The sequence below is a fragment of the Bombina bombina genome, chromosome 7 (genome assembly GCF_027579735.1).
Source record: "Bombina bombina isolate aBomBom1 chromosome 7, aBomBom1.pri, whole genome shotgun sequence".
Taxonomy (NCBI): Eukaryota; Metazoa; Chordata; class Amphibia; order Anura; family Bombinatoridae; genus Bombina; species Bombina bombina.
Genome location: NC_069505.1, coordinates 57,240,995 through 57,260,792, shown reverse-complemented (window position 1 = coordinate 57,260,792; position 19,798 = coordinate 57,240,995). Strand labels below are relative to the sequence as shown.

At 40.3% G+C, this 19,798-nt stretch overlaps 1 protein-coding gene across 3 annotated transcripts in view; it reads left to right on the top strand.

The window, feature by feature from the left end:
- Positions 1-19,798, top strand: part of ATG2A (autophagy related 2A) — a 514,214-nt gene that overhangs the window by 28,480 nt on the left and 465,936 nt on the right. For all 3 annotated transcript variants that reach the window (XM_053720124.1, XM_053720123.1, XM_053720125.1), the window contains exon 2: positions 13,930-14,092. In XM_053720124.1, the coding sequence (XP_053576099.1) occupies positions 13,930-14,092 (163 nt within the window). The remainder of the gene's footprint in view (positions 1-13,929; positions 14,093-19,798) is intronic.

Below are 19,798 nucleotides of genomic sequence, written 5' to 3'. Positions count from 1 at the left end.
AGGTTCAGGAGTTTCAATGCATTACTGGGAGCTAGCTGCTGATTGGTGACTGACAATTATGCCTCTTGTCATTGTCTCACCAGATTTGTTCAGCTAGCTCCCAGTAGTGCATTGCTGCTCCTTAAACAAAGGATACCAAGAGAGTGAAGCAAATTAAGTTGTGTAAATGTTATGCTCTATCTGAATCAAGAGAAAAAAAGGTGTTTCATGCCCCTTTAAGAGCACGATTTTAAACAACTTTCTAATTTACTTCTGGTATCAAAGTTGTTTCCTTCTCTTGATATCCTTTGTTGAAAGAGCAGTAATAAACTTTTAACTATTGGATTTTCCTGTCTTGAAAACTAAAAGAGCACATGGCAGACTTCACAGGACTAACCCTGCCACATATGCGTATGTCATTTACAGTTTATCTTCTCATTTCTGCTTTAAACAAACAATTGATATTTTGTTAACACAATGATAGTGGCAAGCTCTTTCATCTCCATATTGAAGTTCAGATTGGGTCCTCCAAATAAGGAAAGTGGTTGAAGGAGTTTGTCCATTAAAAACAATTGCAGCAAATAAGGTGTTAATCTTTTCTTATAATAAGACATGATAAAATGTTAGGTGTATTAATCAATTGGATGCCTGCAGAAAACTGTCATTACAAGGTGTGCACTGTCCCTTTAAAGTAGGTCACTTCTCCCTGGTTCAGTAAACAGAATATAAACAGGATTAAAGTTGCTGTCTCTGTCACATCTTAAAGAACCATTGACTACAGTAGATCAGCATAACCAGCAGATGCATAATAAAAAGACAATGCAAAGAGTTTAAACTTCAAGTAGTAGATTTTTTTTCTGACAAATTTCAAACTTAGTTAAATCCCCCCCATCATGTGACAGCCATCAGCCAATCAGTAAATCCATGTACGTATATGCTGAGAATTCTTGCACATGCTCAGTAGTAGCTGGTACCTCAGAATGTGTGCATAAAAAATATTGCGCAATTTTACATAATGGCAGTGAATTAGAAAGTTGTTTATATTTGCCTGCTCTCTATCTGATTTATGAAAGATTAATTTTGACCTTTGTACCAGCTCCAGCAGATGATAAACTGGGACACATATTTATTCAGTGAGTTCGTGCAAGAATAAGGGAGTTAATGTTCCTATTGCTTTGTTTGTCTGTAGATTATGTGAGTATTTACGTATAGAATGCATGGTAAATAAGGAGTCATTTTTGATTGCTACTACAGAGAATAATACAAAGTATAAACACTCCCCTGCAGGAAGGCCGGCGCTCTGTCAAAATTTGCTACCTCTTCAAGATTGGATACCTCTGTGCACATGCGCAGAATTACATAATCGCACTCAACATATGTTTCAAAAGAATGTGTGGAATGCGATTACATAATTACGAGCATGCACACATCGTTGGGTAGCAAATTTGGACAGAGGAGCAAATAAGTATTCAAATTTCCTCTTAAACATGGTGGTAGCAAATTTTAACATCTGTGGATAAGGAAACAGGTCTCACAATGTTGATATACCTTCAGGCACAAATGGAATATACTCACAGAAGTTCTTGTGTTGAAAGCGTTTTATTCATCCACGTAGACTAGGAAACACTCCCACTCAACAGGTGGATAATGTAAATACTTCTCAATTTTAATAAAAGTATATAAAAACAATTTCACAGTTCAGCTATAACATATATATATATATATATATATATATATATATATATATATATATATATATATATATTGTTATATACATATATACCAGAAATATCCAATATCTGACTTTACACACACACACACACACATATATATATATATATATATATATATATGTGTGTGTGTGTAAAGTCAGATATTGGATATTTCTGGTGAAATGCTTGTGCAATGCTGCCCCCTGAACATTCGCAGAGGGTGTCAATCATCCTGATCGGGTTGATAGCAATTCACCACATCAGAAGTGGCGGACGATTTAAGACCGCTGCTTCTTAAATTCTGTTTCCGGTGAGCCTGAAGGCTTGCACGGAGAAAGCATCATACGTTGCTTAGTAAATCTACCCCTTTGTGTTTACCACCTCAGTTGGACGTTTATTCCATGAATCCACCACTCTCTGTAAAAACTGCTTCCTCACATTTCTCCTGAATCTGTTACCCTCTAACTTAAAGGGACATGAAACCCAAATTTGGTTTTCATGATTCAGATAGAGAATACATTTTCTCTTGTAAGGTGTATCCAGTCCACGGATCATCCATTACTTGTGGGATATTCTCATTCCCAACAGGAAGTTGCAAGAGGAAACCCACAGCAGAGCTGTAATATAGCTCCTCCCCTAACTGTCATAGCCAGTCATTCTCTTGCAACTCTCAACAAGCAAGGACGTTGTAGGAGAGAGTGGTTAAATATAGCTAGTTTATTTTCTTCAATCAAAAGTTTGTTATTTTTAAATAGTACCGGAGTTGTGCTATTTTATCTCGGGCAGTAAATAGAAGAAGAATCTGCCTGAGGTTTCTATGATCTTAGCAGGTTGTAACTAAGATCCATTGCTGTTCTCACATATGTCTGAGGGGATTACACAGATGAGGTAAAACTTCAGCGAGAGAATGGCGTGCAGTTTATTCTGCTATCAGGTATGTGCAGTTATAATTTTTTCTAGAGATGGAAAACACTAGAAAATGCTGCTGATACCGGATTAATGTAAGTTAAGCCTGAATACAGTGATTTAATAACGACTGGTATCATGCTTACTCCCAGGGGTAATACCCTTATGATATTGCAATATAAAACGTTTGCTGGCATGTTTAATCGTTTTTATATATGCGTTGGTGATAAAACTTTATTGGGGCCTAGTTTTTCCACATGACTGGCTTAAATTTTGACTAGAAACAGTTTCCTGAGGCTTTCCACTGTTATAGTATGAGTGGGAGGGGCCTATTTTAGCGCTTTTTTGAGCAGTTAAAATTACAGACTAAGACATCCAGATTCCCTCAAAGGCCCTCTGAATGCTATAGGACATCTAGTCAGTGGAGCGGGGATTACACAGATTTGTCCCCTCAACTGAATCTGGACCAAGAGACCAGGGATTCTTTTCCCTGGTAGCTATCTCGGGTCCATTTGTCCAAAGGTATGACCTTTCGCAGGCCAGATTGGACAATTGTAACAAAAATTGCCAGCCTTCTAGGTTGGAGTGCAGTCTGGAACTCCCTGAAGGCTCAGGGATCGTGGACTCAGATGTCTATCCTTCCAATAAATATTCTGGAACTAAGAGCGATATTTAAGGCTCTTCAGGCTTGGCCTCAGTTAGCAACTCTGAGGTACATCAGATTTCAGTCGGACAACATCACGACTGTAGCTTACATCAACCATCAAGGGGGAACAAGAAGTTCCCTAGAGATGTTAGGAGTTTCAAAAATAATTCGCTGGGCAGAGATTCACTCTTGCCACCTATCAGCTATCCATATCCCAGGTGTAGAGCACTGGGAGGCGGATTTTCTAAGTCGTCAGACTTTTCATCCGGGAGAGTGGGAACTCCATCCGGAGGTATTTGCACAACTGATTCATCGTTGGGGCAAACCAGAACTGGATCTCATGGCGTCTCGCCAGAACGCCAAGTTTCCGTGTTACGGATCCAGGTCCAGGGATCCCAAGGCGACACTGATAGATGCTCTAGCAGCGCCTTGGTCTTTCAACCTGGCTTATGTGTTTCCACCGTTTCCTCTGCTCCCTCGACTGATTGCAAATATCAAGCAGGAGAGAGCATCGGTGATTCTGATAGCACCTGCATGGCCACGCAAGACCTGGTATGCAGATCTAGTGGACATGTCATCCTTTCCACCATGGTCTCTGCTTCTGAGACAGGACCTTCTATTTCAGGGTCCTTCCAACCATCCAAATCTAATTTCTCTGCGGCTGACTGCCTAGAGATTGAACGCTTGATTTTATCAAAGCGTGGCTTCTCCGAGTCAGTTATTGATACCTTAATACAGGCACGAAAGCCTGTCACCAGGAAAATTTACCATAAGGTATGGCGTGGATATCTTTATTGGTGTGAATCCAAGGGTTACTCATGGAGTAAGGTCAGGATTCCTAGGATATTATCTTTTTCTCCAAGAAGGTTTGGAAAAAGGATTGTCAGCTAGTTAAGCGTCTGGCAGATGTTCCAGACGTTCAGGCTTTTTGTCAGGCTTTAGTTAGAATCAAGCCTGTGTTTAAACCGGTCGCTCCACCATGGAGCTTAAACTTGGTTCTTAAGGTTCTTCAAGAAGTTCCGTTTGAACCTCTTCATTCCATAGATATCAAACTTTTATCTTGGAAAGTTCTTTTTTTTGGTAGCTATTTCCTCGGCTCGTAGAGTCTCCGAGTTATCTGCCTTACAATGTGATTCTCCTTATCTGATTTTTCATACGGATAAGGTAGTCCTGCGTACCAAATCTGGGTTCTTACCTAAGGTGGTATCTAACAAGAATATCAATCAAGAGATTGTTGTTCCATCCTTGTGTTACAAAATCTGGACGTGGTCCGTTCTTTAAAGTTTTACTTACAAGCTACTAAAGATTTTCGTCAAACATCTGCTTGGTTTGTTGTCTACTCTGGACAGAGGAGAGGTCAAAAGGCTTTGGCAACCTCTCCTTCTTTTTGGCTAAGAAGCTTAATCCGCTTAGCCTATGAGACTGCTGGACAGCAGCCTCCTGAAAGGATTACAGCTCATTCCACTAGAGCTGTGGCTTCCACTTGGGCCTTTAAAAATGAGCCTTCTTTTGAACAGATTTGCAAGGCGGCGACTTGGTCTTCGCTTCATACTTTTTCAAAAATTTTGCAAATTTGATACTTTTGCTTCTTCGGAGGCTATATTTGGGGGAGAGGTTTTACAGGCAGTGTTTCCTTCCATTTAAGTTCCTGCCTTGTCCCTCCCTTCATCCGTGTACTTTAGCTTTGGTATTGGTATCCCACAAGTAATGGATGATCCGTGGACTGGATACACCTTACAAGAGAAAACACAATTTATACTTACCTGATAAATTTATTTCTCTTGTGGTGTATCCAGTCCACGGCCCGCCCTGTGATTTTAAGGCAGGTAATTTTTAAATTTAAACTACAGTAACCACTGCACCCTATGGTTCCTCCTTTCTCGGCTTGTTTTCGGTCGAATGACTGGCTATGACAGTTAGGGGAGGAGCTATATTACAGCTCTGCTGTGGGTTTCCTCTTGCAACTTCCTGTTGGGAATGAGAATATCCCACAAGTAATGGATGATCCGTGGACTGGATACACCACAAGAGAAATACATTTATCAGGTAAGTATAAATTGTGTTTTTAAACGTTCTAATTTGTTTCATGCTCTTGGTATCATTTGTTGAAGGAGCAGCAATGCACTAAAGGTTTCTAAGTGAACTCATGGGTAAGCTAATGACAATCAATATATATATGCAGCCACCAATCAACAGCTAGAACCTAGGTTCTCTGCTGCTTCTGAGCTTGCCTAAATAAACCTTTCAGGAAATGATAACAAGAGAAGGAAGCAAATTAATAGAAGTAAATTGGAGATTTGTTTAAAATTGTATTCTCTATCTGAATCATGAAAGAGCATTTTTGGGTTTCATGTCCCTTTAAGATTGTGACCCCTTGTTTTTGTATTTGTTTTTTGTAGAAAATGCTTTCAGCTTCCACTTTATTAAGTCCCTTCATATATTTTATGGCTTCTATTATGTTGCCTCTTTCCCTTCTATCCTCTAAGCTATACATATTTAGGTCATAGTCTTTCTTTATAAGTTTTATATTTTAGACCGTCTACCATTTTAGTAGCCTCCTTTGGAAGGTTTCTAGATGTGGTCTCCAGAACTGTACACAGTATTCCAGATGAGGTCTAACTAGTGATCTGTAAAGTGGAATTCACTTTCAACACAAGACTTCTTTAGAGTATTTTCCATTTGGTGTCACCATTGTGAGATCTCTCGTGATTGTGAAGAAGCAGTTCTGATGTAACCCAGAGAAGGTAGGCGCAGTCATTCACTATTTTTGATTGCTGCCATCTAAATCAAATGAATACCAGCATTAGAAAATCTAAATATTGAACAAATGAATAATATCTAGACAATAAAATACAACGCAATGATATCTTTTTATGATGAAAAAATCCTAAGGTTACTTATAAACTCAATGGTACTTTTATTGACTGTGGAGCAAGCCTTGAGAAATTATATTTCAGACAATTTCAGGTTTAGTAGATGCATTATCAGAGCAGCAGGTAAGGCCAGTAGGACACGGCTTGTTAAATTTCCTTGAAATCTAGGAGCCAGTGGGGAATTTCAGACAGCTTGGCACAGAGTCGAGCAACCTGGTCTGTTGGCACAGTTTTGGGGTTGTCCAGGGATGGAGCTAGGTTATCTAATGGCCTGGTGGTGGAACTGGGGCTCTCAGAGCCAGTTTGGACAGACCAGCATGGATCAAGCAGGTTAGCATTTGTATCTGTTGCTCCAGTGTGCAGGGGAGATCGTGGCTGTTTGACAGGCAGAATTAGAGCTCTATAAAATGTTGCAGTCTGCAGTATAGATGCTTATTTCTATTAAACAGCCTTGATCTCCCTTGCACATTGTAGCAACAGGTGAAAATGTTTATCTCTGTAGCGTGACTTAAAGGGAAGGAAACGGTGGTTACTGTCAAGACTGCAAGACAGTATCACATGATGGGAAGAAGTGCAGCATTAACTAAAAACTCTGATTAAAGTGAGGGTAAACTTTAGTGAATGAAAGCTCGTTTTTTAAAAATACTATTAAAAACAGGGGCACTTTCATTCATCAAAGTTTACAAAGCAGCCGTTTTGTTAAAAAAATTACCTTTTTTTCTTTTTCACAGCTAGAGCAGCTTCACACGTCAGAAATGACTAATCCTGCTTCCTCCAATCACAGCATGGCCTCAGGCAATGACTACCCTGGGGGAAAGCTGTGATTGGAGGAAGCTGCTCTGGCTGTGAAAAGAAAAAAAAGGTACTTTTTTAACAAAACGGCTGCTTTGTAAACTTTGTAATTATGTTATTGACATAACGTTAGAATGCCTTTTTAAATGGAAGGTTTAATTATTAGAATTGCTAACAGGGTTAGGAGAGTATTTTGGGTAACATCTTGGAGAGAAGTCTCATATATAGCACCTGTGGAATTTGACTGTGTTTCACTGAATGATGACCCTCAGTGCTGTTGCACGTTATTAATACCTTATCTGAAACCTGAACATAAGTAATGCATTTATGGTGATCACTGCCTTGTGTTACTATATTGTACCTGCTTAGTTGTGATACATTTATAAGCTGATTACTGATTTGTGTTATTGCAATAAGTTCATAATAAATACTGTTGTTGTTATTATTATACTGTATTTTTGTAATTTTCATTGTTTCAGTAATATAGTAAGAACTAGTGTGTGCTTCGCCACATAAAAGGATGCGATTACAGGTTAGAGAATAGTGGGTTCAGGAGTAATGCTTGGAACACCTTTTCTTCTGTTATGTGTGATCAGTCCACGGGTCATCATTACTTCTGGGATATTATCTGCTCCCCTACAGGAAGTGCAAGAGGATTCACCCAGCAGAGTTGCTATATAGCTCCTCCCCTCTACGTCACCTCCAGTCATTCTCTTGCACCCAAAGACTAGATAGGAGGTGTGAGAGGACTATGGTGATTATACTTAGTTTTTATAACTTCAATCAAAAGTTTGTTATTTTACAATAGCACCGGAGCGTGTTATTACTTCTCTGGCAGAGTTTGAAGAAGAATCTACCAGAGTTTTTCTTATGATTTTAACCGGAGTAGTTAAGATCATATTGCTGTTTCTCGGCCATCTGAGGGAGGTAAAAGCTTCAGATCAGGGGACAGCGGGCAGTTGAATCTGCATTGAGGTATGTAGCAGTTTTTATTTTCTGAATGGAATTGATGAGAAAATCCTGCTATACCGTTATAATGACATGTATGTATACTCTACACTTCAGTATTCTGGGGATGGTATTTCACCGGAATTACTCTGTAAAAGTACATTAAACCTTTTAATAGGTATTTAATTCATGTTAAACGTTTTTGCTGGAATGTAGAATCGTTTGCATTTCTGAGGTACTGAGTGAATAAATATTTGGGCATTATTTTTCCACTTGGCAGTTTGCTTGTTTTGATTATGACAGTTTCGTTTCTCTCTCACTGCTGTGTGTGAGGGGGAGGGGCCGTTTTTGGCGCTCTTTGCTACGCATCAAAAAAATTTCCAGTCAGTTACACTTATATTTTCTGCATGATCCGGTTCATCTCTAACAGAACTCAGGGGTCTTCAAACTTCTTTGAAGGGAAGTAGATTCTCTCAGCAGAGCTGTGAGATTTATATAGTGACTGTGTTTTAAAACGTTGCTCTGTGATTTTTATGTTTAAAATTTAATTAGTGTTGCTTTACTAATGGGAACAAACCTTTGCTAACAAGTTGTGTTGTTTTTAAAGAGTGATGCTATAACTGTTTTTCAGTTCATTATTTCAACTGTCATTTAATCGTTTAGTGCTTCTTTGAGGCACAGTACGTTTTTGTTAAATAAGATTGTAACCAAGTTGCATGTTTATTGCTAGTGTGTTAAACATGTCTGATTCAGAGGAAGATACCTGTGTCATTTGTTCCAATGCCAAGGTGGAGCCCAATAGAAATTTATGTACTAACTGTATTGATGCTACTTTAAATAAAAGCCAATCTGTACAAATTGAACAAATTTCACCAAACAGCGAGGGGAGAGTTATGCCGTCTAACTCGCCTCACGTGTCAGTACCTGCGTCTCCCGCCCGGGAGGTGCGTGATATTATGGCGCCTAGTACATCTGGGCAGCCATTACAGATAACATTACAAGATATGGCTACTGTTATGACTGAAGTTTTGGCTAAGTTACCAGAACTAAGAGGCAAGCATGATCACTCTGGGGTGAGAACAGAGTGCGCTGATAATTCTAGGGCCATGTCTGATACTGCGTCACAGCTTGCAGAGCATGAGGACGGAGAGCTTCATTCTGTAGGTGACGGTTCTGATCCAAGCAGATTGGATTCAGATATTTCAAATTTTAAATTTAAATTGGAAAACCTCCGTGTATTACTAGGGGAGGTCTTAGCGGCTCTTAACGATTGTAACACTGTTGCAATACCAGAGAAAATGTGTAGGTTGGATAAATACTTTGCGGTACCGGCGAGTACTGACGTTTTTCCTATACCTAAGAGATTAACTGAAATTGTTACTAAGGAGTGGGATAGACCCGGTGTGCCGTTCTCACCCCCTCCAATATTTAGAAAGATGTTTCCAATAGACGCCACCACACGGGACTTATGGCAAACGGTCCCTAAGGTGGAGGGAGCAGTTTCTACTTTAGCTAAGCGCACCACTATCCCGGTGGAGGATAGCTGTGCTTTTTCAGATCCTATGGATAAAAAATTAGAGGGTTACCTTAAGAAAATGTTTGTTCAACAAGGTTTGATATTGCAACCCCTTGCATGCATCGCGCCGATTACGGCTGCGGCAGCATTTTGGATTGAGTCTCTGGAAGAGAACCTTAGTTCCGCTACGCTGGACGACATTACGGACAGGCTTAGAGTCCTTAAACTAGCTAATTCATTCGTTTCGGAGGCCGTAGTACATTTAACCAAACTTACGGCTAAGAATTCAGGATTCGCCATTCAGGCACGTAGGGCGCTGTGGCTAAAATCCTGGTCGGCTGATGTAACTTCTAAGTCCAAATTACTTAATATACCTTTCAAGGGGCAAACTTTATTTGGGCCCGGTTTGAAAGAAATTATCGCTGACATTACAGGAGGTAAGGGCCACGCTCTACCTCAAGACAAAGCCAAAGCTAAGGCTAGACAGTCTAATTTTCGTCCCTTTCGGAATTTCAAAGCAGGTGCAGCATCAACTTCCACTGCACCAAAACAGGAAGGAGCTGTTGCTCGTTACAGACAAGGCTGGAAACCTAACCAGTCCTGGAATAAGGGCAAGCAGGCCAGAAAACCTGCTGCTGCCCCTAAGACAGCATGAACCGAGGGCCCCCGATCCGGGACCGGATCTAGTGGGGGGCAGACTCTCTCTCTTCGCCCAGGCTTGGGCAAGAGATGTCCAGGATCCCTGGGCGCTAGAGATCATATCTCAGGGATACCTTCTAGACTTCAAATTATCTCCCCCACGAGGGAGATTTCATCTGTCAAGGTTGTCAACAAACCAAATAAAGAAAGACGCGTTTCTACGCTGTGTACAAGATCTATTATTAATGGGAGTGATCCATCCGGTTCCGCGGTCGGAACAAGGACAAGGGTTTTACTCAAACCTGTTTGTGGTTCCCAAAAAAGAGGGAACTTTCAGGCCAATCTTGGATTTAAAGATCCTAAACAAATTCCTAAGAGTTCCATCGTTCAAAATGGAAACTATTCGGACAATCTTACCCATGATCCAAAAGGGTCAGTACATGACCACAGTGGATTTAAAGGATGCTTACCTTCACATACCGATTCACAAAGATCATTACCGGTATCTAAGGTTTGCCTTCTTAGACAGGCATTACCAGTTTGTAGCTCTTCCATTCGGATTGGCTACGGCTCCAAGAATCTTCACAAAGGTTCTGGGTGCCCTTCTGGCGGTTCTGAGACCGCGAGGAATTTCGGTAGCTCCGTACCTAGACGACATTCTGATACAAGCTTCAAGCTTTCAAACTGCCAAGTCTCATACAGAGTTAGTTCTGGCATTTCTAAGGTCGCATGGATGGAAAGTGAACGAAAAGAAGAGTTCTCTCTTGCCTCTCACAAGGGTTCCATTCTTGGGGACTCTTATAGATTCCGTAGAAATGAAGATTTATCTGACAGAAGACAGATTAACAAAGCTTCTAAATGCATGCCGTGTCCTTCATTCCATTCAACTCCCGTCAGTAGCTCAATGCATGGAGGTGATCGGCTTAATGGTAGCAGCAATGGACATAGTACCCTTTGCACGCCTACATCTCAGACCGCTGCAATTGTGCATGCTGAGTCAGTGGAATGGGGATTACTCAGATTTGTCCCCCACTCTGAATCTGGATCAAGAGACCAGAAACTCTCTTCTATGGTGGCTTTCTCGGCCACATCTGTCCAGGGGGATGCCTTTCAGCAGGCCGGACTGGACAATTGTAACAACAGACGCCAGCCTTCTAGGTTGGGGCGCTGTCTGGAATTCTCTGAAGGCTCAGGGACAATGGAGTCAGGAGGAAAGTCTCCTGCCAATAAACATTCTGGAATTGAGAGCAGTTCTCAATGCCCTTCTAGCTTGGCCCCAGTTAAAGACTCGGGGGTTCATCAGGTTTCAGTCGGACAACATCACGACTGTAGCTTACATCAACCATCAGGGAGGGACAAGAAGCTCCCTAGCAATGATAGAAGTATCAAAGATAATTCGCTGGGCAGAGTCTCACTCTTGCCACCTGTCAGCAATCCACATCCCGGGAGTGGAGAACTGGGAGGCGGATTTCTTGAGTCGCCAGACTCTTCATCCGGGGGAGTGGGAACTTCATCCGGAGGTCTTTGCCCAAATACTTCGACGTTGGGGCAAACCAGAGATAGATCTCATGGCGTCTCGCCAGAACGCCAAACTTCCTCGCTACGGATCCAGATCCAGGGATCCGGGAGCGGTTCTGATAGATGCTTTGACAGCACCTTGGAACTTCAGGATGGCTTATGTGTTTCCACCCTTCCCGCTGCTTCCTCGATTGATTGCCAAAATCAAACAGGAGAGAGCATCAGTGATTCTAATAGCGCCTGCATGGCCGCGCAGGACTTGGTATGCAGATCTAGTGGACATGTCATCCTGTCCGCCGTGGTCTCTACCTCTAAGACAGGACCTTCTGATTCAGGGTCCATTCAAACATCAAAGTCTAACTTCTCTGAAGCTGACTGCTTGGAAATTGAACGCTTGATTTTATCAAAACGTGGGTTTTCTGAGTCGGTTATTGATACCCTGATACAGGCTAGGAAGCCTGTTACCAGAAAGATTTACCATAAAATATGGCGTAAATACCTATACTGGTGTGAATCCAAAGATTACTCCTGGAGTAAGGTTAGGATTCCTAGGATATTGTCTTTTCTACAAGAAGGTTTAGAAAAGGGTTTATCGGCTAGCTCATTAAAGGGACAGATCTCAGCTCTGTCCATCTTGTTACACAGGCGTCTGTCAGAAAATTCAGACATCCAGGCCTTTTGTCAGGCTTTAGCTAGGATCAAGCCTGTGTTTAAAACTGTTGCTCCGCCATGGAGTTTAAACTTAGTTCTTAACGTTTTACAGGGTGTTCCGTTTGAACCCCTTCATTCCATTGATATAAGATTGTTATCTTGGAAAGTTCTATTTTTAATGGCTATTTCCTCGGCTCGAAGAGTCTCTGAGTTATCAGCCCTACATTGTGATTCTCCTTATCTGATCTTTCACTCAGACAAGGTAGTTCTGCGTACTAAACCTGGGTTCTTACCTAAGGTTGTCTCTAACAGGAATATCAATCAAGAGATTGTTGTTCCCTCCTTGTGTCCAAATCCTTCTTCAAAGAAGGAACGTCTTCTACACAATCTGGATGTAGTTCGTGCCCTCAAGTTCTACTTGCAGGCAACTAAAGATTTTCGCCAAACTTCTTCCCTGTTTGTCGTTTATTCTGGACAGAGGAGAGGTCAAAAAGCTTCTGCTACCTCTCTCTCTTTTTGGCTTCGTAGCATAATACGTTTAGCCTATGAGACTGCTGGACAGCAGCCTCCTGAAAGAATTACAGCTCACTCCACTAGAGCTGTGGCTTCCACTTGGGCCTTTAAGAATGAGGCCTCTGTTGAACAGATTTGCAAGGCTGCAACTTGGTCTTCGCTTCATACTTTTTCCAAATTTTACAAATTTGACACTTTTGCTTCTTCGGAGGCTATTTTTGGGAGAAAGGTTCTTCAGGCAGTGGTTCCTTCTGTATAATGAGCCTGCCTATCCCTCCCGTCATCCGTGTACTTTTGCTTTGGTATTGGTATCCCAGAAGTAATGATGACCCGTGGACTGATCACACATAACAGAAGAAAACATAATTTATGCTTACCTGATAAATTCCTTTCTTCTGTTGTGTGATCAGTCCACGGCCCGCCCTGTTTTTTAAGGCAGGTACATATTTTTTAAATTATAATTCATTCACCACTACACCCTTGGCTTCTCCTTTCTCGTTGGTCTTTGGTCGAATGACTGGAGGTGACGTAGAGGGGAGGAGCTATATAGCAACTCTGCTGGGTGAATCCTCTTGCACTTCCTGTAGGGGAGCAGATAATATCCCAGAAGTAATGATGACCCGTGGACTGATCACACAACAGAAGAAAGGAATTTATCAGGTAAGCATAAATTATGTTTTTACGGAAAGGGTGGTTGGTTCATATAATAGACCTCTTCTAGAGGTGGCAAATACAAAGACTATTATGCAATTCAAAAATTCCTAGGATATGCATGAGACTATGCCGAGAATTAATTCAGTTCCCACCTCAGTAGGAAATATGGGTAGTCTTGATTGACCTTTTGACGTTGGCCATTGTCAAAATCTGTTTCTTCTACTCTCATGGACATAATATTACCCATGTACTAAATCACTTGAAAGTGAAGCACTATAATGAAAAAGATGTAAAAAAGGAAGATATTTTACCTCAGAATTCCTTCAGCTGAGGAAATTGAGGAAAAATATATTTTTACATAGAGATGTTTAGGTGATATTTTCTAGGCAGTGGTTCCATATTTGGGTATCAAGTCCCTTTTTAATATCCTCCCTTTTTTTTTAATTCTATTTTTTTTATTCAACCGTTATCCTCTCATCCGAGTGCTGCACACACTGTTTTTTTCTCATCTGTCTCTATTTATCCCCTCAATATTTTTATGTTGCCACTTGCCTTACTTTTCTCCTCTTCTCTTACATGTAGTCGGTGAATGAACTTCTAGAATCAACAGGGGCTCCTCTAGAAATCACTGATGGATTTATTGGAAGCATCTCAGTCACCATCCCTTGGTCTGCACTTGTCACCGAAAACTGTACCCTTGAGGTGTCTAGACTCCAGGTCACATGCCGTCCGAAGTACAGAAGTGGTAAGTGCTGGTTAACTCCGTTCCTATCTGGGTACTATATATATATATATATATATATATATATATATATATATATATATATATATATATATATATATCTATATATATCAATGTAAATATTTACATAGGAAATTAGCACATCTAGGCAAGAATCCCCGCTTGCTTTTCCCCAGAAATACCTCATATACAATGTTACCAATGCACAAGAGAATTCTGGGTAAGATATGCAAATTAGATATGCAAATTCTCAGTTGTTTTGCTTCAAAATACTGTTTTAACACAGCTATCCTTTTAACAGAATTATTGCAGCAAACTAGAAATCACTCACTAGACAACCTGTTTCGTTCTTTTTGGAACTCATCAGTGGGAGATAGATTTCTGGTTGCTGCATTGGTAAAGCTATTTTCAAGGTTAAACCAAAATTCATTAAAATTATGGGGGGGAGATAAGCTTTTAATGCGGGGACGCTGCCTAGTTTCATCTTCATGTCCCAGACTTCCCTTTTTCAAACTTCCACTGGAGCTTGGCTCCTCTAAATGTTTTGGACACGCATCAGTTGTTTACTCTTGAGCATGTGTGATGACTGCAAGGCTCTCCAGCTAAAAAAAAACAAACCAAAAACCTTAAGTATTCACACAAATCATCAGCTGTGTAAAGGAGAACTGGCAAACTGACAAACTAGAGACAACCTCTAATTGCAAAAATGAATATTCTTTATAGTATTTTAAGGTCCCCATAGTAATGAATCTTTAAAAAAAATAATATATATATATATATATATATATATAAATTTGTAAACCAGGCCCTACAAAATAGTATAGAATAGCAAAACATGCCAAGAGGTGCACAGCCACTTTGTAGAAAGACTACTTCCTTAAACATCCAGGCTTCAACACATGCAGGGAAAAATCACAATCCCGTCTTAAATATTGGGGTCCAGCCAGCAATACACGCATTTAGCGTGTATGGTTCATTCATGCAGTGTTAATGAAACCACAATGTGCTACTACATCTAGTGGCATGCATGTACACTGAGTAACTAAGGGACTGGTTGAACCTTGGCCAGTCGGAACAGTGTGGGGGGGTGGGGGGAAGAACAGAGTCGGCATCAATTTTACAAACACTAAATATTACAATCTACCTGCATGACAACTTACAGAGAACCAATACTTCAGTGCTGACATAAGTAATATCATCGGTCAATGCTGACAATGGTAATATCACCGGTCAATGCTGACATAAGTAATATTACCGGTCAATGCTGACAAAGGTAATATCACCGGTCAATGCTGACAAAGGTAATATCACCGGTCAATGCTGACATAAGTAATATCACCGGTCAATGCTGACATAAGTAATATCACCGGTCAATGCTGACAAAGGTAATATCACCGGTCAATGCTGACATAAGTAATATCACCGGTCAATGCTAACAAAGGTAATATCACCGGTCAATGCTGACATAAGTAATATCACCGGTCAATGCTGACATAAGTAATATCACCGGTCAATGCTGACATAAGTATTATCCCCGTTCAGTGCTTACATAAGTAATATCACAGTTCAGTGCTGACATAAGTATTATCACCGTTCAGTGCTGACATAAGTATTATCACCAGTCAGTGCTGACATAAGTATTATCACCGGTCAATGCTGACATAAGTAATATCACCGGTCAATGCTGACATAAGTATTATCCCCGTTCAGTGCTTACATAAGTATTATCCCCGTTCAGTGCTGACATAAGTAATATCACCGTTCAGTGCTGACATAAGTAATATAACCGTTCAGTGCTGACATAAGTATTATCACCGTTCAGTGATGACATAAGTAATATCACCGTTCAGTGCTGACATAAGTAATATCACCGTTCAGTGCTGACATAAGTAATATCACCGTTCAGTGCTGACATAAGTAATATCACCGTTCAGTGCTGACATAAGTAATATCACCGTTCAGTGCTGACATAAGTATTATCACCGTTCAGTGCTGACATAAGTAATATCACCGGTCAGTGCTGACATAAGTAATATCACCGGTCAGTGCTGACATAAGTAATATCACCGGTCAGTGCTGACATAAGTAATATCACCGGTCAGTGCTGACATAAGTAATATCACCGGTCAGTGCTGACATAAGTAATATCACCGGTCAGTGCTGACATAAGTCATATCACCGGTCAGTGCTGACATAAGTCATATCACCGGTCAGTGCTGACATAAGTCATATCACCGGTCAGTGCTGACATAAGTAATATCATCGGTCAGTGCTGACATAAGTATTATCACCGGTCAGTGCTGACATAAGTAATATCACCGTTCAGTGCTGACATAAGTAATATCACCGGTCAGTGCTGACATAAGTAATATCACTGGTCAGTGCTGACATAAGTAATATCACCGGTCAGTGCTGACATAAGTAATATCACCGGTCAGTGCTTACATAAGTAATATCACCGTTCAGTGCTTACATAAGTAATATCACCGTTCAGTGCTTACATAAGTAATATCACAGTTCAGTGCTGACATAAGTAATATCACCGTTCAGTGCTTAATCACGTTCAGTGCTGACATAAGTAATATCACTGTTCAGTGCTGACATGAGTAATATCACCGTTCAGTGCTTAATCACGTTCAGTGCTGACATAAGTAATATCACTGTTCAGTGCTGACATAAGTAATATCACTGTTCAGTGCTGACATAAGTAATATCACTGTTCAGTGCTGACATAAGTAATATCACCGTTCAGTGCTTAATCACGTTCAGTGCTGACATAAGTAATATCACTGTTCAGTGCTGACATAAGTAATATCACTGTTCAGTGCTGACATAAGTAATATCACCGGTCAGTGCTGACATAAGTAATATCACCGTTCAGTGTTTACATAAGTAATATCACTGTTCAGTGCTGACATAAGTAATATCACAGTTCAGTGCTGACATAAGTAATATCACCGTTCAGTGCTTAATCACGTTCAGTGCTGACATAAGTAATATCACTGTTCAGTGCTGACATAAGTAATATCACTGTTCAGTGCTGACATAAGTAATATCACCGTTCAGTGCTGACATAAGTAATATCACTGTTCAGTGCTGACATAAGTAATATCACCGTTCAGTGCTGACATAAGTAATATCACCGGTCAGTGCTGACATAAGTAATATCACCGTTCAGTGCTTACTCACTGTTCAGTGCTGACATAAGTAATATCACCGGTCAATGCTGACATAAGTAATATCACTGTTCAGTGCTTACATAAGTATTATCACCGTTCAGTGCTGACATAAGTAAAATCACCGGTCAGTGCTGACATAAGTATTATCACTGTTCAGTGCTGACATAAGTAATATCACTGTTTAGTGCTGACATAAGTATTATCACTGTTCAGTGCTGACATAAGTAATATCACCGTTCAGTGCTGACTTAAGTAATATCACCGTTCAGTGCTGACATAAGTAATATCACCGTTCAGTGCTGACATAAGTAATATCACCGGTCAGTGCTTACATAAGTAATATCACCGTTCAGTGCTGACATAAGTAATATCACCGTTCAGTGCTGACATAAGTAATATCACCGGTCAGTGCTTACATAAGTATTATCACCGTTCAGTGCTGACATAAGTATTATCACCGGTCAGTGCTGACATAAGTAATATCACCGGTCAGTGCTGACATAAGTATTATCACCGGTCAGTGCTGACATAAGTAATATCACCGTTCAGTGCTGACATAAGTATTATCACCGTTCAGTGCTGACATAAGTAATATCACCGTTCAGTGCTTAATCACGTTCAGTGCTGACATAAGTAATATCACTGTTCAGTGCTGACATAAGTAATATCACCGTTCAGTGCTTAATCACGTTCAGTGCTGACATAAGTAATATCACTGTTCAGTGCTGACATAAGTAATATCACCGTTCAGTGCTGACATAAGTAATATCACCGGTCAGTGCTGACATAAGTAATATCACCGTTCAGTGCTTACTCACTGTTCAGTGCTGACATAAGTAATATCACCGGTCAATGCTGACATAAGTAATATCACTGTTCAGTGCTTACATAAGTATTATCACCGTTCAGTGCTGACATAAGTAAAATCACCGGTCAGTGCTGACATAAGTATTATCACTGTTCAGTGCTGACATAAGTAATATCACTGTTTAGTGCTGACATAAGTAATATCACTGTTTAGTGCTGACATAAGTAATATCACTGTTCAGTGCTGACATAAGTAATATCACTGTTCAGTGCTGACATAAGTAATATCACTGTTCAGTGCTGACATAAGTAATATCACTGTTCAGTGCTGACATAAGTAATATCACCGGTCAGTGCTGACATAAGTATTATCACCGGTCAGTGCTGACATAAGTAATATCACCGTTCAGTGCTGACATAAGTATTATCACCGTTCAGTGCTGACATAAGTAATATCACAGTTCAGTGCTGACATAAGTAATATCACCGTTCAGTGCTTAATCACGTTCAGTGCTGACATAAGTAATATCACTGTTCAGTGCTGACATAAGTAATATCACTGTTCAGTGCTGACATAAGTAATATCACCGTTCAGTGCTTAATCACGTTCAGTGCTGACATAAGTAATATCACTGTTCAGTGCTGACATAAGTAATATCACCGGTCAGTGCTGACATAAGTAATATCACCGTTCAGTGCTGACATAAGTAATATCACCGTTCAGTGCTGACATAAGTAATATCACCGGTCAGTGCTGACATAAGTAATATCACCGGTCAGTGCTGACATAAGTAATATCACCGGTCAGTGCTGACATAAGTAATATCACTGTTCAGTGCTGACATAAGTAATATCACTGTTCAGTGCTGACATAAGTAATATCACCGTTCAGTGCTGACATAAGTAATATCACCGTTCAGTGCTGACATAAGTAATATCACTGTTCAGTGCTGACATAAGTAATATCACTGTTCAGTGCTGACATAAGTAATATCACTGTTCAGTGCTGACATAAGTAATATCACCGTTCAGTGCTGACATAAGTAATATCACTGTTCAGTGCTGACATAAGTAATATCACCGTTCAGTGCTGACATAAGTAATATCACCGGTCAGTGCTGACATAAGTAATATCACCGGTCAGTGTTTACATAAGTAATATCACTGTTCAGTGCTGACATAAGTAATATCACCGGTCAGTGCTGACATAAGTAATATCACCGTTCAGTGCTTACTCACTGTTCAGTGCTGACATAAGTAATATCACCGGTCAATGCTGACATAAGTAATATCACTGTTCAGTGCTTACATAAGTATTATCACCGTTCAGTGCTGACATAAGTAAAATCACCGGTCAGTGCTGACATAAGTATTATCACTGTTCAGTGCTGACATAAGTAATATCACTGTTTAGTGCTGACATAAGTATTATCACTGTTCAGTGCTGACATAAGTAATATCACTGTTCAGTGCTGACATAAGTAATATCACTGTTCAGTGCTGACATAAGTAATATCACCGTTCAGTGCTGACATAAGTAATATCACTGTTCAGTGCTGACATAAGTATTATCACCGGTCAGTGCTGACATAAGTAATATCACCGGTCAGTGCTGACATAAGTATTATCACCGGTCAGTGCTGACATAAGTAATATCACCGGTCAGTGCTGACATAAGTAATATCACCGTTCAGTGCTGACATAAGTATTATCACCGTTCAGT